This window comes from Ranitomeya variabilis, chromosome 2, assembly GCF_051348905.1.
Source record: "Ranitomeya variabilis isolate aRanVar5 chromosome 2, aRanVar5.hap1, whole genome shotgun sequence".
Taxonomy (NCBI): Eukaryota; Metazoa; Chordata; class Amphibia; order Anura; family Dendrobatidae; genus Ranitomeya; species Ranitomeya variabilis.
This window is the reverse complement of record NC_135233.1, coordinates 469,177,558-469,198,648: the sequence shown is the minus strand read 5'-3', so window position 1 is coordinate 469,198,648 and position 21,091 is coordinate 469,177,558. Positions and strand designations below refer to the sequence as shown.

The window sequence follows — 21,091 nt, the reverse complement described above, 5'->3', positions numbered from 1 at the left end:
GAGAAAGAGAGAGAGAAGAGAGAGAGAGAAAGAGAGAGAAAGAGAGAGAAAGAGAGAGAAAGAGAGAGAAAGAGAGAGAAAGAGAGAGAAAGAGAGAGAAAGAGAGAGAAAGAGAGAGAAGAGAGAGAGAGAGAGAGAGAGAGAGAGAGAGAGAGAATATATATGTTAGTCTAAAAAGAGGTTTCACAGGTACCCATTCAGATGGAGACGTTTATTCTCAGAGAGGAAAGGAAAGCATAGGACCTGGTATACGAGAGATGCCCTAAAGTGGCTACCAGGTACACATAAAATTGGTCATTTTTATGCGCTAAATGCTCTCATTTTTCATATTTTCATATTTCTAGTGCAGTAATGCAGTTCAGTTTTCATATTTCATGTTTGCATGTTTTAGCGCTGCAGTGTACTGCCTTATTTACTTGACTGTACCTCGGCCATGGCGCCTGAACGTGGGTACCTGCTAGATGATTGACGTATGGCACAGCCGTGGCATTGTCCAATTGAACTCAGATGGGTTGACCCGCCAGAAGGCAGTGGACCTACTGTAGGACAACCATTTGGGTCTCCAGAGCAATGATCGAGAGAAGAGGACTGGCACTGGTAGTTACTAGTAACCACTGAACCGGGAGAAAAGCCCTGGATGAAGAAGGAGCTCAGAGACTATCGTCTGAAAGTCTGCTTGACTTGCTGAAAACAAGCGGAGCGAATGAAATTGCTTCAACTGTCGTCTCCATTTTTCCTCAGAACCCTCCAAGCAAATCGAATGAAATGAGGGGATGAGTGATCAAGTGTGCGAGCTCCCTGTTGAAGGACCATGACCTTGTCTGGAGGGAGAATTACCACCCTTCTGGAAGAGTACCGGATCATCCTCAAAAAGGATATCTGCTGGGCTGGAAATGTGAAGTTGTCCAAGTCTAGCCACCAGCCCAGGTGAGAGGGTATCGCAAGTGATATAGATGACTTAGCGTAGTCCTGGAAGGGCAGGTAGACAGTCGGCCAAACAGGGCAGGACGACCACGCCTCTAGGGTGCAAGAGGAACATGACAGCCGCCATGACCCTTGCGAACACTCTGGGTGCGGTAGCATGGCCGAAGGACAAGGTCGTGACTTAAATGCTGTTCACGAATGGAAATATACGAAGGTATTTTTGAAGAGGGCAAGCATCCCGAATGTCGATGGATGCCAGAAACTGCAACTTTTACTGTTGAAGTAATGGCTGAGCGGAGGAACTCCATTCAAAGAAGAAGAACCTTGTGAAAGGATGTTAGAAGTTTGAGGTCCGGTATCGGTCCTACTTCTCGTTCCCCTTTTTGGAACCAAGATCCCTTAGATCTAGACTGTCCTGGACAACCCTTTCACTGCTGGTCGGGGCTATAGGAACGTACGATCCTTTGTTAGTCTCCCGCTCAAAAGATTTGATTGACCAGCTGTACTGTCTTCAGGAAAGGGTTACTGCTGTGAATCAAAGTAGTTAAGGTCTCCAGCCAGGAGACCGTTGCTCTAGCAATCCATGCGGCGGCTAGGGAGGGTAGAGGGCTGGACCCGAAGCCGCAAAACGGAACAAAACAGATTTCCTATTTGACAGACCGTGGCATTTTTAATTGATGACACATCGGGCAGGGATACTGGTAGGTAAACCACAGGAGATTGTACCCGGTTAATCTGCCAAGTGGCAGAATGCGCGGCTGCATCCAGCAGGTCATTGCAGAGTTAAAAATTAGGAACCCTCGATCCACCATCCTCTTAACAGGGAAGTGGAGAGGGATCATCCGCCTTCTTGCATCTTCTGTTAAATAGTGGTGATGCAGAGGGGGGTGCTCAGATGCCCGAAAAGGGTGCCTCTGTACATCCACAGAGTTCAGGTCTCCGGGTGGACAGGACAGGTTGTCTGGCGTTAGGCCTGGATGCAGAAGAGGATACCTGGAGGCGACACTCCGTGTGCCCGTCTGTTGATGGTGTGGGGAGATCGGTGCCCTTTAAAGGGCCCGTCACCCTTAAAAAATCAGACCAGGCATGGCGTCCCACGTAGAGACTTCTGTCCAGTGAATCGCTCATCCGAACTGAATGGCAAATGCGCTACGAGGGAGTTTAGTCTCCTTATGAGGGACCCTGTGTAGTCTAGAGCAGGACTGGAGTCCTGGTCAATGTACAGAGATTGGATGATGATATAAATAGGCGCGTCATCCTTTACTGAAGCTCTGGCAAGTCCAGGTCCAAGGCAATATCCGATCCGTGTTCAGAGTCTTGTTGTCAGCAAATCCTTGGAGAGAGATCATGAAATGAAAACTTCCGTTTTGTAGATGCCTGTACGGTTCTAGAATACTGGCGGCCCATGCTAGCTGACGGATCCCATGTAAGAGAGGGACCATGTATATCGGTCCTGCGAGCACTCCGAACCACGGAGGGATTCAATTTCTTGGTCAGAAAAACCATGGGTTGCGGCAGTGACGAAGTCCACTGAGGGAACTAGTTACACTGGGATAAACTGGGATCAGCGGCAGAGGGCTCCTCATTTATGACCGGCTTCGGATTGGTCATGTGCCTTTAAGACCAGGGAATACTGGTCGTGTGCCTTTAAGACCAGGGAATACTGGTTGTGTGCCTTTAAGACCAGGGAATACTGGTCACGTGCCTTTAAGACCAGGAATACTGGTCATGTGCCTTTAAGACCACGGAATACTGGTCATGCGCCTTTAGATAAAATATCGCAGAGAGCAAGAAGCGCCAATTCGGGGGACGGAGCCACAGGCACGACGTGAGCGGAGCCTCGAGACTTCCATGAATAGGCCCAAGCCAGGGCCTAAATTTCTGCAGCCGGCGCCAGCGTAGAAGTGAGGGGCGTTGCAGTGGCCGAGAAAATTGAGCGCTTCCGCGCCAGGCGAAAAGCACCAGGAAAACGGACAGAGCCGCCTTAGGGCGCCACAGTGCGCTTCCGGGGTGCGGCCTACACATCAGCCGGCTTTTGTAGCTGGCTGGAGCGTTACCTCAGGGAGGTGGGCCACAGGGAAGCCTGAGACTGCCTGTGAATATCCCGCTGCAGAAGCCCATCGCTGGCAGGATCCACTCACCATCGGTGCGCATCCCGGCATGGAGCCGCCGCGGATGTCGGGTATTGCAGCGTGGACGGTGCAGGGATAGAGGGCTAAACCTCAATCCATCATCCCTTTTGTTAGGGAGGTGGAGAGGAACCGTCAGCCTCCTTGTGCCATCCGCTTTCACAGTGGTGGGACAGTGGGGGCTGCTCGGACGCCATAGAGAGGGGCCTCTGTACATCCACGGAGTTCAGTCAGGGTGGACAGGGCCAGTTGTCCGGCATTAGGCCTGGCTCCAGGAGAGGATACATGGAGGCGACACTCCATGTGGCCGACTGCTGCTGGTGTGGGGAGATCGGGACCGTGAAGGAACAGTCGCCCCTGAAGTGAGCTGGGCGGGGATTTCAACTGCGGCCTAGTCTGGCTGAAAAAGCCAGGGACTAAATTTATGGAGCCTGCCGGTGGAGCGCGTCGGCGGGCCGCGACGTAGCGCCGAATCATTGCCGCTGGCGTACCGGCCAGTGGCACCTCTCCCCAGGGATTCCACGCAGGCAGCGTGAGGAAGGAAACTACTCACCACCACCGGGCAGAGATGCAGCCTCTATTGCGAGGGGATAAGCTCAATCGATCCTCCCTTGGCCGGGGGATGGAGAGCCTCTGTCCATCTTCATATGCGCCTGCCACAGGGGACATACAGCTGTGCCTGCCACAGGGGGCTTACGGCTACTATGGGGACTACATGACGCCAACAGGTGAGGGCTTAATTGCGGAGGAGCCCGGGAGATGCACATAAGAGGTATACTCTATGTGCTCACTATCAAAGGCTACGTTCACATTTGCGTTGTGCGGAGCAGCGTCGGCGACGCAACACACAACGAATGCAAAACGCATGCACAACGCAGCATTTTGTGACGCATGCGTTCATTTTTTTGCATGATTTTTGGCGCAGAAAAAACTGCATCATGCAGCGTCCTCTGCGCCCTGACAGTTGCGCCAAAATGACGCATGCATCACAAAACGCAAGACAACGCATGTCCATGCGCCCCCCATGTTAAATATAGGGGCGCATGACGCAACGCTAATGTGAACGTAGCCTTACAGGGGGGAGATCGGGACCGTATAGGAACCGTCGACCTAGCGTAGATTAGGCGTGCCCCAGTCGTTGCAGGAAAGGTACAGGGAGGCATACTCGCCGTGCTTGCCTGTTGATGGTTCGGGGGAGAGCAGACCCTAGAAAGGAATCCGTCGCCCCTTTCACTCCGTTAATTAAAAAAATAAAAATTTACAGAAAATAAAAATAAAAAATGTTGGGGTCTGAAAACAGACCCAAGTGCCTCCTATAGACACTAAGCAAGAACTGGTTAGCTGAGAGCCAGCAGGAGGGTGTATACTGCAGGGGAGGAGATCACTTTCTTTGTATCACTTAGTGTCCTCCTAGTGGCAAGCAGCATAACACCCACGGTCTGTGTCCCTCAATGAGGCGAAGGAGAAAGGTGAATTTACTCTGCACTGCTGCTTTTCAATGAAATTCAAGACAGAATATCAGGACAAAAGAAGAGTTTTATATTCCAATGCGTTTCAGAGTCCAACTGACTCACAGATCAGGTGACAAAAACCTGGCGGCAGATTCCCTTCAAGCCAGTTTGGTAGAAGAAAAGAAGTGCACCCCCTGATATTAAGGGGTACTGCAGGGAGATAAAAATATTCTAAATGGTCATGCCTTCACATGTAATTCAGTGTGATGCTGGCGCTGCTACTCGGTGCCTTTCCGCCACTTGAAGGGGCATGGCTTCTAGCAGCAGCAGCCAGCCCCCTGATAACATCTGTCAGTCTGAGATCAGGAAGCATGGCCTGTTCCCTGATCTAGGACTGCAGGGAAGAAGGAGAAGGTGAAGGCATGACTATTAGAATATTTATCTCCCCAAAGGCTGAACTTCCCCATAAAATAAAGAATGATCTACCTGGGTGAGAATGTAGCTGGAGAAAAGAGAAGATGGGGGCTCCGTGTTGGAACGCGCTTCGATTGTGGGTTCTCAGGGGTTGATAAGATGCGTTTCTGAGATCCCTGGAGGAAACAATGATGGGAAATTAAAGACCAAGGCTGCAGTGTCACCATAGATATCCATACAACAGTGATAAATACACTTAAGGCCCCATCACACATAGCGATTTACCAACGATCACGACCAGCGATACGACCTGGCCGTGATCGTTGGTAAGTCGCTGTGTGGTCGCTGGGGAGCTGTCACACAGACAGCTCTCTCCAGCGACCAACGATCAGGGGAACGACTTCGGCATCGTTGAAACTGTCTTCAACGATGCCGAAGTCCCCCTGCAGCACCCGGGTAACCAGGGTAAACATCGGGTTACTAAGCGCAGGGCCGCGCTTAGTAACCCGATGTTTACCCTGGTTACCAAAAAAAAACAAACAGTACATACTCACCATCTGATGTCCGTCAGGTCCCTTGCCGTTTGCTTCCTGCTCTGACTGAGTGCCGCCGTACAGTGAGAGCACAGCGCAGCAGTGACGTCACCGCTGCGCTCTGCTCTCACTGTACGGCGGCACTCAGTCAGAGCGGGAAGCAGCCGGCAAGGGACCTGATGGACATCAGATGGTGAGTATGTACTGTTTTTTTTTTTTTACATTTACGCTGGTAACCAGGGTAAACATCGGGTTACTAAGCGCGGCCCTGCGCTTAGTAACCCGATGTTTACCCTGGTTACCAGTGAAGACATCGCTGGATCGGTGTCACACACACCGATTCAGCGATGTCAGCGGGACCTCAACGACCAAAAAAAGGTCCAGGCTATTCCGACACGACCAGCGATCTCGCAGCAGGGGCCTGATCGCTGGTACGTGTCACACATAGCGAGATCGCTACTGAGGTCGCTGTTGCGTCACAAAACTTGTGACTCAGCAGCGATCTCGCTAGCGATCTCGCTATGTGTGACGGGGCCTTTAAAATGAAGCAATATGATAATATTTATGCAAAGAAAACTGATTATTACATGGTATGCGGTTAAACCTAATTGTAACTGCTTAGAAGGCTCGATCCTACAGACAGATTCCCTTAATAGGAACACTAGAAGCATTATAGAATGCTGTAGATTAGCCCTGAAAGGCGGTGGCCGCATCTTATATCGGTCAAAACAGCTGACAGGTTCGCTTTAAACAAAGCCCGCTTCAGGAAACATCTGCAGTTTTTTTTTTTTTTAACGCACTGATTTTAAAACACTACAAAAAGATGCCACGTGTCTCCCGTTTATCTACTGGGCTCTTAAACTGATTAATTTAGTTTGCTCCAGTTTTAGAAGATGGAAGAAGAAGGAACGGAACTGACCGATCACTTATTTTAACCGATTTGTCTTTTTTTGAAACCTGAAGCGGTGAAAAGACGATCAAAAGGCTGATGATGTGAACAGCGAGTCATTTTCACAAAGAAATGCACGTCATCAACCTTTTAAACTTTTTTAGGGCACTTTCTCAGGGGGATTTGCCTTTTAAAAAAAAAAAAAAAAGAGAAAAGACAAAACATGCGAGTAATTTTAAACATTGCTGTGCACATTCTCATTATTTTTCACATTTTTTACTGCTTTTTCAGACAGGTTACAGGCGCAATCAACCTGAAAAAGATGACGTGTGTACATACCATAAAGCTTTTCCAAACATACATTTTTCAAAAAAATTAAAATGGTGCACCACAGACTACTCATACTCACTTTTGCAGGCGTGGTATATGAATCCAGTAAATTTTCCTCTTCAGTCTCCACCTCGATACTTGGATACGTTAAAGCCATCAAACAGTTAAGCATGGTGTAATTCACAGATCTCTTGGTATGTATTTTTTCTGAGTTTTTTCTATGTTAGTTGTTTTATGATATTAGTGGTAGGACCCGCAATGCTATGAGGACCCTTTACGTTGGGTTGCGGGCTTACTTTGTTTTGGCCAAAATAATAAACCAATACCTCATATAGTGTATGTGTTTATCATATGCATACATTTTTTTTGCACTATATCATATCCTTTTTGCAGGATGTGGCCAGGCCTCTTTATGTTGGTTAGGTATTTTTTGGGGGCGTCTGTCACCGTGTGCTGCATATTATAGTGCTGGGCAGCCCGCCTGTTAATACAAGGGGCGTCATTAATAGGTTGCATACCAGACACTGTGCACCACACCTATCAGTGTGACTGGCGTCCTATGTGAGTCATATCAATGTGCATTTTTTTTTTTTTTCTACTAGGCAGCCAACCCCTGCAATGCTTGGAGGATGGGGGTGGTTGCTTTTATCAAGTAGTTTGCACTCGTGCCGCCCCTAGCCATTATCAGTGGAGGCCTGCTGCATCCTGCTAAGTGTGCATTTGTCATCAGACAGGGTATTAGGAAGGCTGTATCTCTTGGTATGTATTTTTTCTGAGTTTTTTCTATGTTAGTTGTTTTATGATATTAGTGGTAGGACCCGCAATGCTATGAGGACCCTTGACGTTGGGTTGCGGGCTTACTTTGTTTTGGCCAAAATAATAAACCAATACCTCATATAGTGTATGTGTTTATCATATGCATACATTTTTTTTGCACTATATCATATCCTTTTTGCAGGATGTGGCCAGGCCTCTTTATGTTGGTTAGGTATTTTTTGGGGGCGTCTGTCACCGTGTGCTGCATATTATAGTGCTGGGCAGCCCGCCTGTTAATACAAGGGGCGTCATTAATAGGTTGCATACCAGACACTGTGCACCACACCTATCAGTGTGACTGGCGTCCTATGTGAGTCATATCAATGTGCATTTTTTTTTTTTTTTTCTACTAGGCAGCCAACCCCTGCAATGCTTGGAGGATGGGGGTGGTTGCTTTTATCAAGTAGTTTGCACTCGTGCCGCCCCTAGCCATTATCAGTGGAGGCCTGCTGCATCCTGCTAAGTGTGCATTTGTCATCAGACAGGGTATTAGGAAGGCTGTATCTCTTGGTATGTATTTTTTCTGAGTTTTTTCTATGTTAGTTGTTTTATAATTCACAGATCAGCCACAAGGGGCACTAGCTGTTGTGAAAGTACAACTCCCATCATGCTCTGAAGGCCTGTAACTGGGAGTTGTAGTTCCACAAAGGTCTCTGTTGGAATGCCTACAGTGATGTTAGTAAAAACAACCTAGAAAAGTAAGAAATAAGGATACAGCTCTTGGATGCTGTTAATGTCCCTGTTGCCACAATGCTTTTCTTTTCTCGTATTGGGACGCTTCAAAATTTTTCGATTGAGAACCTAGAAGACAAAAAAAAAAAAAAATGATAATATTTCATTGTAATATTTTGCACCCGGAAGTAAATAATTCTACCAACGTCCCATCGCAGATGGATGTGTCCCAGCCCCACAAAAATGGCCCATGTGAAAAGCTGTGACACTAGGTTACTCTACAATCTATAGCAAAGATCGAAAAGTTTGGGTACACACAATGCCTTACGTATAGTATTTTATTCCTATAGGGTCGTCCACAATGCAGGGGGGGGAGGAACGGCATAAATGAAAAAATATTGTGATCATCAAGACCCTCACGTCTGGATCCCCCCACCCAATGAAAGGTTAACAGATGTCTACTGTGGACAATCCATGGACTTTGAGGGCTGTTTAGTGTGTGTTATACCCACTAGCAAAACTGTTTTGGAGGGGGATCGTGTGGATACTTTTATTCTAATAGAGCTATCACAAGGTTTAACTTCCAGACATATGATCTGAGGCCACATTTGTAAGAAAGTAACTAGCCGTGATGCAAAGTAACATCCGTAACCAAAAGAAAACATACCAAGGAATAGATTGGTTAATTGAAAAGCTAAAACATTCCAAAATGGTAATAGTTACACAGAAACACAAATAAAACCTTTATACGATTTACATAAGAGGTCGACACATGAGGAGGAAGATGATATGAAGGCAGCGGTGTGTGAAGTGGGTATAAGGGCTGAATAAACACTAGAAGACAAAAATTAATAAGTACGTTTGCTCACATGTAAGTTAAAGGTTCAGAAGACCTCTCGGCACTGGAAATGATAGAATGGAGGAATCAGATTCCATTATCTCACAATGAACTCATTGCAAAGGCGGAATATAGATCTGAGCTTGGGTTCACGGAACTCCGGTCCAGCGTCTAGGTCAGTAGCACCTGGCGGATAGACAGGAAGCCTGCACAATTTCTTATCTTCTGTCGTCCCTAGCACAGCATTTGATTTGTCAGAGTTGGTGCAACGCCATCATCCTTGGAATGGGTCTCGTAGATGATGTTGTGCCCCCTAATGAAAAGCCGCACCTGGGACGCTGGAAGGTAGGAAATTCATGGGCCTCCTGTCTGGTCACTGTTCCAAAGTCCTGCAAATCGATCAGCTCATCTCTAGGGGAATTAAAGGAAATCGGATGCAAGTAAATACAAGTATGGGAGCAACGTAAGTTCCAGCATGTTCTTTGCTCTCTGTAGACTTACAGCATCACGGGAAACGAAAATTGCTAGTCTCAAATCGACATGAAATTAGTGATTAGAGACCCCCAGCCGATACAAATTAGGTACAGACAAGAGGAAAATCAGATCAGATAACACGGCGATCTGCACGAGCCCAAATGTTGGACATCAGTCTCTTAATCTTATTTCCCTTGGAAATTAAAGGGTGGCGAGTCAACATTCCTTTCAGAATTAAGAAGAAGCCCCCATACAGATGAGATTATCAGACGGTCCTGCTGGAATTGACGGGTTTAGCCAACAAATATGAAGCGTATGACGGCCCTAAGGTTGCACTGAGAACTTCTACAGCGACTGATCGATTTCTTTTAAATTTCTCTTTGAGAGACACCTACAGTCTACACTATTGCATGTGTCTCATTGCAGAATATAAATGGCTATTACTGGTTCACCGCACAGGGGATGGTGTTTCTAAACTTCCCCCTATATAAAGTTTTGGGTTCCTGCATTTTATTTTTGGATTAGTCTAGATGTAGCGCACAAGGCATGCAGCTTTCTGCTGAAGAGTCAGGGAGGTGGTCCCTCTGTTGTAAATAGTCACAATGGCTGACCCCTCTTGCAGGGATACATCATCCCATGTAAGGTTTGCCTTGTGTGCAGTGAAGCAAAGCGTGCTGGCTTCACCAACTGTAGGTGCCCTGGATGCCACCGGAGCTGCCATGTGATGATGTACCACATGGTGACTATTGGAGAGCGAGAGGAACCACCTCCCGGACTCTTTAGCAGAAAGCAGCACCGCATTGCTGAAGGGCATCCTGCCACCTCCTCACTCTACAGACCTACATCCTTCTGGACAGACAAGCCTGCTACAGGTAAAATTAAAGGGAGTCTGTTGGCACATAATGACTGTCCAAACCAAAGACACTTGGTGCATCATGGGGTTAACCAAAAATGAAAGCACACCTTCCCATCTATTTCCGCCCCTTCTCTGGCTTTATGAAGCCCAAGCTGTCAATCAAAGAAGTGGGGTTGGAGATAGCAGGAAACCATGTAGGTTAAGGTTGGGAAGGTGCATTGAGCTGTTTGGCCACACCAAGGGTGCACCGAGCACCTGTGCTTGGTTTGAACAGTCATTTTGCTGCCACCAGCACGTGTTCTGCTCCCTGGCCTCCTCTACGTTCCGCTGTCACTTCCAATCGCATCAATTTTCTGGTCAAAATCAGATTGGTGCCGAAGTAAAATGACAAGTTAATTTGATTAATTACCCAGCCCTACATTGGGCATTTTCAGAATACCTATAATGAATATACAATATATAACAAAAAAAATAAATGCAGCCAGTGCAAATCTCCACTTACTTCATGCTCCAAAGCACAGAGATTGGCAACACTGAGCGGTAAATTCCTGGTAGTGGAGAAAGCCATCCATTCATCAACCATCGCTTCCTCACTGAGCCGATGAACAGAGCAAATTTCCACCACTGTAGAGACAATAAAAGGAGAGTTGTCTACACAGTCGTCTGTGACTTACGGGACAGCGCTGGATTTCTTTCCACCAAGTCTGCAATGCGAGGAAACCACGGATGTGACAGGTTGAGAATGACATTACGCTGAACGGAGCCTTAAAGTAAATGCTTATAGCAACAAATACAGGAAGACAACTGGCACTAGGAAAGAAAAGGCCATCAGGCAACAACAGACCACGTGGCACAAGTCTCACTGTAATGAATGTATATGGCGGGCACGTGGCAGAGTTATGGTCGCCTGGAAGTCAGCGGCAACTCATCTGTGGGTGCTGCGGGCACATAAAGGCTTTGTGCACAAGGTACACAATGAGAAAGCTATCAATGAGTACAAGGAGAGCCAGCAGCTCATTAATTGTCTGCATATTTATTTTACTCATTTATACCGCGGAAGTAATTCCACAGATCTTTACACACATTATCATCACTGTCCCCAGTGGGGCTCACAGTCTACATTCCCTATCAGTATGGCTTTGTAGTGTGGGAGGAAACCAGAGAACCCGGAGGAAACCCACGCAAACATGGGGAGAACATACAAACTCCTTGCCAAACAACCAACTACAGCAACTGAAGTCACTGGCAGAACTGATCGGGGGTCTGCTCGGACCTAGCGGCTCTGCTACGCCAGGCAGACAAGCGGTGATCATGTCATTTCCAGATCTAATAGAACTTCCAGCACGGATGACGATTTTATTTATTTAGCGGCCACTAAGCGCTGTGTAAAAAAAAAAATGTAAAAAAATAATGATAATATTGATGATTTGGCATTAAGACCAACAATGACCAGGGCGTCAAAGAGTTAAATGGGTTTTGCGCTCTGATATATAACTCCTCATTGGGTCTGGAGCGGAGTCTCCGCTGCTGCTCCCAGGCTCCGCTTTCCTCGGCGCTGCTGATAAGTCAACAGTGCTGCAGCCAGACACCGGGGAGCAGCGGTGGAGACTCCGCACCGGACCCAGTGAGGGGAAGTAAAGCTCAGAGGCAGAGGAGCATTGCCAGTGGCTCTGTTCTAGCCAGTTATCGCCCCATTACACCCACGGACGTGCTCGACACCCTCTGGCGGTACCATACACAAAGCCAGGGGCTCTTCAGATACCAAAATTACCCCCTATAGGAAACAATATTACAAAAATATCCAAAGATCCGCTGCACCGCGGCTCAGACGTATCACCGCCATCATCTTACGTTTCTCTGATAGTTCTTCATCTTCAAGATTCACACTGAAATCGAAGACGGACAATTCTTCTCGGAGTCTCTCTATGGACACGGGCATGACGCCGGCACAGCGGGCAACCAGAGGCCTGAAAGCACACAAGGATATGATTATCTCCCCCTCACCACAGCGGCCGCAGCCCCACGTACATCTCCACACAGCGCCCGCAGCCCCACGTACACACAAACAGCGGCCGCAGCCCCACGTACACCTCCACACACACAGTATCCGTAGTCCCCTGTACACCCCCACACAGCGCCCGCAGCCCCACATACACACACAAACAGCGGCTGCAGCCCCACGTACACCCCCCACACAGCGGCCGCAGCCCCACGTACACCCCCCACAGCGGCTGCAGCCCCACGTACACCCCCACACACACACAGCGGCCGCAGCCCCACGTACACCCCACACAGCGGCCGCAGCCCCACGTACACCCCCCACACAGCGGCTGCAGCCCAACGTACACCTCCACACACACAGCGGCCGCAGCCCCACGTACACCCCCACACACACACAGCGGCCGCAGCCCCACGTACACCCCACACAGCGGCCGCAGCCCCACGTACACCCCACACAGCTGCCGCAGCCCCACGTACACCCCCACACACAGCGGCCGCAGCCCCACGTACACCCCCACACACAGCGGCCACAGCCCCACGTACACCCCCACACACAGCGGCCGCAGCCCCACGTACACCCCCACACACAGCGGCCGCAGCCCCACGTACACCCCCACACAGCAGCCGCAGCCCTACGTACACCGCCACACAGCCCCACGTACACCGCCACACAGCCCCACGTACACCGCCACACAGCCCCACGTACACCGCCACACAGCCCCACGTACACCGCCACACAGCCCCACGTACACCGCCACACAGCCCCATGTACACCGCCACACAGCGGCCGCAGCCCCACACACACACACAGCGGCCGCAGCCTCACGTACACCCCCACACAGTCGTTGCAGCCCCACGTACACCGCCGTACAGCCGCCACAACCCCACGTACGCCGCCACACAGCGGCCGCAGCCCCACATACACCGCCACACAGCGGCCGCAGCCCCACATACACCGCCACACAGCGGCCGCAGCCCCACGTGCACTAGGCACACACACAGCGGTCTCAGCCCCACGTACACCCCCACACACAGGGCCGGAGCCCCCTGTACACCCCCACACAAAGGGCCGCAGCCCCACGTACACCCCCACACACAGGGCCGGAGCCCCCTGTACACCCCCACACACAGGGCCGCAGCCCCACGTACACCCCCACACACAGCGGTCTCAGCCCCACGTACACCCCCACACACAGCGGTCTCAGCCCATGTACACCCCTCCCCAAGCCCTCATAGCACAGCACCTGGGCCACTGCGGGGAGATTCGGACACAAGGGCTCAGCACTGCGCTCCCTACACCACTCTGACAACAGGTTCCCGGTACCTGCGCTCCTACACACAGCAGTACGGTAATAATCTTCACACAGTCCAGACCGGATAGAATTTCCCGCGCTCACACATGGTACTGACTCCGCGCGCGGTAACAGGACGCGTTGTCCTGACGGGCGACCAATCAGCGACGCGTTGCTAAAGTACCAATGGGCGTGGTCAGATATCTGACGTAATATATGGGGAAGACACAGGGTAGGAGCCGTGAGACAGGCAGCGATAGCCAGGAAGTGTGTACTGGGGCCAGCGCGCAGTGCCGCCCGGGTAGTGGCGGAAGTAGACTCCTGTGTGCCGGCAATGCCAGGGTTAGGGGCGGAAGTAGACTCCTGTGTGCCGGCAATGCCAGGGTTAGGGGCGGAAGTAGACTCCTGTGTGCCGGCAATGCCAGGGTTAGGGGCGGAAGTAGACTCCTGTGTGCTGGCAATGCCTGGGTTAGGGGCAGAAGTAGACTCCTGTGTGCCGGCAATGCCAGGGTTAGGGGCGGAAGTAGACTCCTGTGTGCTGGCAATGCCTGGGTTAGGGGCAGAAGTAGACGCCTGTGTGCCGGCAATGCCAGGGTTAGGGGCGGAAGTAGACGCCTGTGTGCCGGCAATGCCTGGGTTAGGGGCGGAAGTAGACTCCTGTGTGCTGGCAATGCCTGGGTTAGGGGCAGAAGTAGACTCCTGTGTGCCGGCAGTGCCTGGGTTAGGGGCAGAAGTAGACTCCTGTGTGCCGGCAGTGCCTGGGTTAGGGGCGGAAGTAGACTCCTGTGTGCCAGCAATGCCAGGTTTAGGGGTGGAAGTAGACGCTGCGTGTCGGCAGTGCCTGGGTTAGGGGCGGAAGTAGACTCCTGTGTGCCAGCAATGCCAGGGTTAGGGGTGGAAGTAGACGCTGCGTGCCGGCAATGCCAGGGTTAGGGGCGGAAGTAGACTCCTGTGTGACGGCAATGCCAGGGTGAGGGGCGGAAGTAGACTCCTGTGTGCCGGCAATGCCAGGGTTAGGGGTGGAAGTAGACGCTGCGTGTCGGCAGTGCCTGGGTTAGGGGCGGAAGTAGACTCCTGTGTGCTGGCAATGCCAGGGTTAGGGGTGGAAGTAGACGCTGCGTGTCGGCAGTGCCTGGGTTAGGGGCGGAAGTAGACTCCTGCGTGTCGGCAGTGCCTGGGTTAGGGGCGGAAGTAGACGCTGCGTGTCGGCAGTGCCTGGGTTAGGGGCGGAAGTAGACTCCTGTGTGCCGGCAATGCCAGGGTTAGGGGTGGAAGTAGATGCTGCGTGCCGGCAGTGCCTGGGCTAGGGGCGGAAGTAGACTCCTGTGTGCCGGCAGTGCCTGGGCTAGGGGCGGAAGTAGATGCCTGTGTGCCGGCAATGCCAGGGTTAGGGGCGGAAGTAGACGCTGCGTGCCGGCAATGCCAGGGTTAGGGGCGGAAGTAGACTCCTGCGTGCTGTGCCGGCAGTGCCAGGGTTTGGGGCGGTAGTTTGCAGCTCCGGTAATGTCACGGTGCATTAACCAGTTAGTGACCAGGAGTTTTTTTTCATCTTTATTTTTATGCTTTTTTCCACCACTCCTCCCAGGAGCCATGTATAGTCTTTCTTTCCCGTCATATCTACTGAGAACTTGTTGTTTTTTTTTCTTTTTTGCTGGATGAGTCATAGTAGTGAACAAAAACCATTAATGTTATCATACGATGTAACGGAAAAAAAACCTAAGTTTTGTGAAATTGGGGGGAAAAAAAAGCCTCCATTGTTCACCGTGTGCTAAAAGCGACCTGGAACCCCGATCCTCCTGCTCAGTCCGATGACGGCGATACAGAACCTGTCCAGTTACTTTAATATTTTATCCATGAAAACAAAAATTTCTTAAATTTTAAAAAGTTGGAATTTTCGTTGCTGTCGCCGTATTCTGAGTCCTGTAATATTTTCTTACATAGTCGGATCTGGGTGACGGCGTGTTTGGTTCCTTGAGTTTTAGTGATACGTTTTTGTTTCTCATCTAGATGACATTTTGACAACTTATTGTATTTTTTTCTTTCTTAGTGACTACAGATTGGCCGGTCCAGTGTTCTCATTTTATTTTGGGCGTTTAATTTATGGGTTATATATATTTTGATACATTGGACTCTTAGGGGGACATGACTAGACCACATGGTGATGTTGGTTCTCTATTTTTAAAAATTTGATTATTTAAACACCCCCCCCCCCCCCATTGATTTTTTTTTTTTTTTAGTCCCTACAGGGGACTTTCTCCTGCAATCGTCCGATCCTTATACTGTAATACAATATCACACTAATAAAAAAAAAAATAATCATCTGATGAAAAACGCTTTGAGCTCTCACGGAAACTGTGACCCTGTTGGATAATCAAGCGCATGAAAAGACATGTCTCCTCCAGCTCTCCACCTCCAAATTTTCAAGCTAAATAAGAGCTTTATTGATCCATTCCAAAGACATACTGATAGGGCATTTAGATTGTGAGCCCCATCGGGGACAGTGATGATAATGTGTGCAAACTGTAAAGCGCTGCGGAATATGTTTTCGCTATACTTATAAAAATAAAGATTATTATTATTATCCATTAAAAAGGTACAAAAAAACCCACAATTTTAAAAACAGGACATCCCAAGTAAAAAATCCTAACCTAGAAGTATGTACGGTTCTTAGTGATGGGATTACGGATATTTGGAGATGGAGTGCTGGAGATGATCACTGTTATTTCACAACTATCATGCAGTATATGGAAAATGGCAGTTCACAGGAACCCGAGATGGCATTGACGGTGGCGTTCAGGAGGACCCAACCACCATGTGTCCACAATCACGTCGTCCGATGCCTACAGAACCCTGCTGCCACGTCCTTATCACCCGAACTGCTTCCAACCCCCTGAAATAGTCTCCTTCTTCTACTCCTTTGATTGAACCAAGAAGAATTGAAAATAATTTTATTTATATAGCGCCAACATATTCCACAGCGCTTTACAGTTTAGAAGGAACTTGTACAGACAATAAAGACATTACAGAATAACAATAAACACAGATCTAAACAGATACCAAGAGGAGTGAGGGCCTTGCTCACAAGCTTACAAACTATGAGGTAGAATAAGGATATCTGAATTATTACCTTTGTCAAAGACCTTTTATTTTCATAGTAATGGCAAGTTAGGAATTAGGGACCAATGCACACATATAATCACTGATGGTGGAAAATAGAACATTGACCCTGAAAGCTACTGTAAATTGATTTAGATACAGATTAGACTCTGGCAACATTTGGGCTCCTGAAAATCATACTTGTGTAAAAGACAAGTACCCTATTCCATCAAAATAAGATGCTCTTCCAACATATAGAACTTACGTACAATTCAACCAGGTAACGTCTATAGATGTCCCTGACCCCTGATGAAGCCGAATTAATGGCAAAACACGTTTGGACCCACGCACTTAGACCTAGGAATATAATTTTTTCTTACATTTTGATAGCTCATTTCTTATATTTGTTGTCAAACCACTTCTTGCACATATCTGTTGTCAGCTGGGTCTACGTGTCATAATTTGGGGGCTTTGACCTAGATTTATTATTTCATTTTAGTGTTTTTATGTTTGTTTATGCTCCGTGTATATACCGTAATTAATGTAATTAATAAACCCCTTATCTGCAGGTAAATAGCGATTTTTGACATGACAGGTACCACGGTAATGGTGTTGCCAGTTTTACCAACAACGCAAAAGTATCTGCCTTTGGGCTCATGTCAACAAGCATAGAAATCAGACGTGTGCTTTACGATTCTTGATCGGACCACACACTGAACAATTGTTTTTTCAGTCCGAGTTTCCTTGAGAAAAAAAATGGCAGCATGCATCACTTTCTTCTGAGTATCAGATCATGCATTCAAGTCTATGGGTGCAAGAAAAAAGGATCTATGGAACATCAAAGTGGCATCCGATTTCTATTATAAACCTACCAAACCGTATTTGATCATGTACATTTTTGAATGTATGAAAATTGGAAAAAATTAATCTGAGTTTTCTGGATGAAACTGTGACAGTTTCTCATCTGCAGCCGGCCTTAAAGCGACCCTGTCACGAGTTTTGTCATGTACCAGCTAAAACTATCGCCTTATTCAGCACCTGTGGTGCATTCCACGAATGCTTATATAACCCCATGCCTGCCCCTGTATACCCCCAAAAAACTTGGGCATGGTTTTGGGCCTCTCCATCCCTCCCCCTGGCTGCTGCTTGCCGTCCTCCTTTTAATGACTTGAAATCGCGACTTGCGCCTGTGCACTATGCTTTGACCTACCACGAGCGCATGCGCACTTGTGTTTTCGGCTCTGGTCAAAAATGACTGTTATTGTGAAAAGTTAAAGTGAACCTATCACCAAGTTTGGCTGATACGAGGGGTTGTGTTGCAGCCAATGGCACGGGGAACATTTCACGGGTAGAGGGAAGAATGGATTAAAATTCAATAAATTCTTGATGTAAACATTACACCATCTGTAAAAAAGCTGAAATTGAAAAGCTGAATTCTTCTACAAATGGATAATGATCCTAAACACATGTCAAAATCCACAATAGTCTACCCCAAAAGAAGCAAGCTGAAGGTTTTACAATGGCCCTCACAGTCCCCAGATCTGAACATCATTGAAAATCTGTCTAGACCTCAAAATAGCAGAAGATGCAAGACGATCCAGGAATCTCACAGAACTGGAAGAATGGATGAAAATCACTCAAACACAAATTGAAAGACTCTTGATTGGCTGCAAAAAGCGTTTACAAGATGTGATACTTGCAAAAGTGGCTACTAACCATGCAGGGTGCCCAAACTTTTGCATCGACTCATTTTCCTTTTTGTAATTAAAAAAAAAATGTAAAAATAACTATATTGCCTAAAATACAGAGGAAATGTGCCATCTTTAACATTAGGCCTTTTAGAGATCATTTCATCTTCAACTTGCTTAACTGTTCACAATAACAGTAATTTTGACCAGGGGTGCCCAAACTTTCACATGCCACTGTATAGAACGGTTTCTCTTTAGTCGAATCAGCCATTTTATTGATCTATTTCCTTTGGGGTTTTTTTATATGCTTATGCCTTTTTGTAATCTGAAAAATGTTACTAGAAATATTATTTAAAAAAGAAAGTACGATAACTGGATTTTGTTTTTAAGGGCTCGTTCACACAAGTGTTCAAAACAGCCGGGTGCTCTCTGATGTTTTATCGGACAGCAGTCGGAAGAGTGTTATACTATGAGGCAGTGCAGATCTGCTTATTAAAGTCACAGCATGCTGCGAGTGGCTCTGGAATTGGGATCACGCACACCAATACAAGACTATGGGTGCGTGTGAAACGTCGGGCTGCAATGTGACGTTATCTGCGGACTCACGCAATGGAGAAGATGGAGAAATTAAGTTTTCCATCTTCTCCACAGTTATGATGCGATTCTCACATGCGAAAGAATTGGATCTCAGTCAGGCAGAGTTCGAACGAGTGCGATTAGCATAATCGGCCCATGATAGAATCATCACTACAAAGTCAGCAATGAATACAGCTAGTGATATATCCGTTCTTCACTAGCATACAGTAGCTCTTTAACTGTATAAATTATTGCTGATGCTCGGTAGCTGATTGTAACTGATGGCCTTTCATCCATATCTGTAATCAATCTGTTTTAACTAGCCAAAAATTAACTTTTCCAGAAATAACATTGCAACTTGAGGAATGACTATTGGCCATTATACACATGAGCGGTTCTCCTCCCTCTTCACTTATATTCTGGTCCATATCTATGACATAGAGAATACGAGCCGTGTCTTACACAGTGTCAAGACAAGACAGTCTGGGCAGTAATCTTAATACAATTTGACCCCTCGGAGGTAGAGCTAGAAATCCACTATTGGACTGGCAAATTCCAATTTTATTTGTCTTCTTTACTATCCACAGGGGGTGGGCAGAAACTAGAAAGTGAATTATAATGGGGTTTAATGACATCCTAGAAATTGTTGGGGGGCTAGGAAGATTTCAGGTGATCAACACTGCAATGCTTTTGATCCCAATGACTTTTATGGCCTCTCATAGCTTTCTTCAAAATTTTACTGCTGCGATACCGGTGCACCGCTGTTGGATACCGGGTGTGGATAATTCTACAATTAATTCTAACCAAAGTAACTTGGGTGCATTCATACCGCAGGATGAGGATCAAAATACCAAGAGGTGCATGCGTTTCACGAATTCTGAGCATCTTTATTGGAAAAATGGTACTTTCAGGAAGGAAACTGAACCTTGTAAAGATGGTTGGGTTTATGATCGGAGTGCCTTCTCCTCCACCATCGTCACTGAGGTACGTGCAAATTCTGTTTAGCCATCTTTTATGATACCAGTATTCACTTCATGCTCATTCAATGCATTTTTGTGAAAAATCCCTTTAAAGAGATCATGTCATCCTATTGACGTTGTCCGACTAACAGCAACATAAATCCGAGCCCGGCTGTGCAATTGCAGATATGCATGTTTAATTCTGCGGCGTTTGATATAAAACATAGATTGAAAGCGGGAGTAAAAAGATTTTCAGGATCCTACTGTAAATGTATTACTAGACCTATGGATATTTTGTTAGAATATATTCTCTTTCCAGGAGTATTGCTAATAAAACACAGGCTGCCCTTAAACCTCATTGAATACTTAAAGGCTTGTCTCATCAAAGGGTGCTACAGCCTGTAGGGAAAATTTATGACTGGTAAAGTTTTCCCCTCCAAAAATCATCTAGTTGGTGGGGGAAGCCTCACAGTCATTTCTTTTGCAGGTGAAATGTAGTGTTACATTTCATAAATGAGCTGTCACACAAAGTACATTTTTAAATTAATAGATCTTGGAATAATAATAAGTTCCTCAATTGGATATGTTAAAAATGTTCCTGTGCTGAGAAAATCTTATAAATGTGTTCCTGCTGTGTACTTTGTAATGGCTGTGTCTGACCATGTAGAGCTGCTCCAGTTCATGGTCTTCACATACCACAGCTTCTGGCCAGAGAAGATAGCTTAAGTAACTTACAGTAAGTAAATACACAGACGAAACAACAATGGCTTGAAGCTGCTATTTTATTAGGTAACACATTTCCCTGCCTGTTTTGTCACAGGAGTGAGTGTTTCTGTCACGTCTCCAGCCTTTGAGCTCATCATTAATCAAGTCATTGACATAGAAGCTTTATCAGCCTCTAAGCTTATATATCATTCACTTGATTTATGATGAGCTCACAGCATTGGTGACGCAGCAGAAACACTAGCTGCTGTGATAAAACAGGCAGGGAAATGTGTTACATCAGAAAGAAGCATATTATCATTTGTCTTTAAATAATGTTGTGCACACCTCAAAAGGTACATATTAAATCCCATTACCCATAAAGAAATATCTATGGGAAAAAGGAGGCATAGGCACTAAAATAACATAAAAATCAATTTTAATAGAAAAT

At 47.3% G+C, this 21,091-nt stretch overlaps 2 protein-coding genes across 5 annotated transcripts in view; one reads left to right on the top strand and one right to left on the bottom strand.

The window, feature by feature from the left end:
• The window catches only part of POLA2 (DNA polymerase alpha 2, accessory subunit), a 60,336-nt gene extending 46,348 nt beyond the window's left edge, over window positions 1-13,988 (bottom strand). The window contains exons 1-6 of one of the 4 annotated variants that reach the window (XM_077287696.1): window positions 13,652-13,988; window positions 12,178-12,293; window positions 10,829-10,950; window positions 8,202-8,287; window positions 6,750-6,807; window positions 4,991-5,094 (exon numbers count right to left, since the gene is read on the bottom strand). In XM_077287696.1, the coding sequence (XP_077143811.1) occupies window positions 4,991-5,094; window positions 6,750-6,807; window positions 8,202-8,287; window positions 10,829-10,950; window positions 12,178-12,265 (458 nt within the window). In that variant the 5' untranslated portion in view covers window positions 12,266-12,293; window positions 13,652-13,988. Of the gene's footprint in view, window positions 1-4,990; window positions 5,095-6,749; window positions 6,808-8,201; window positions 8,288-10,828; window positions 10,951-12,177; window positions 12,294-13,571 lie in introns of all 4 variants that reach the window. The other 3 variants (XM_077287695.1, XM_077287698.1, XM_077287697.1) reach the window with 3 other exon arrangements.
• Window positions 13,989-19,462: 5,474 nt separating this feature from the next.
• The window catches only part of LOC143806785 (solute carrier family 22 member 6-A-like), a 56,513-nt gene continuing 54,884 nt past the window's right edge, over window positions 19,463-21,091 (top strand). Inside the window, exon 1 of the mRNA XM_077287694.1 lies at window positions 19,463-19,963. Within this exon, the coding sequence (XP_077143809.1) occupies window positions 19,598-19,963 (366 nt within the window). The 5' untranslated portion in view covers window positions 19,463-19,597. The remainder of the gene's footprint in view (window positions 19,964-21,091) is intronic.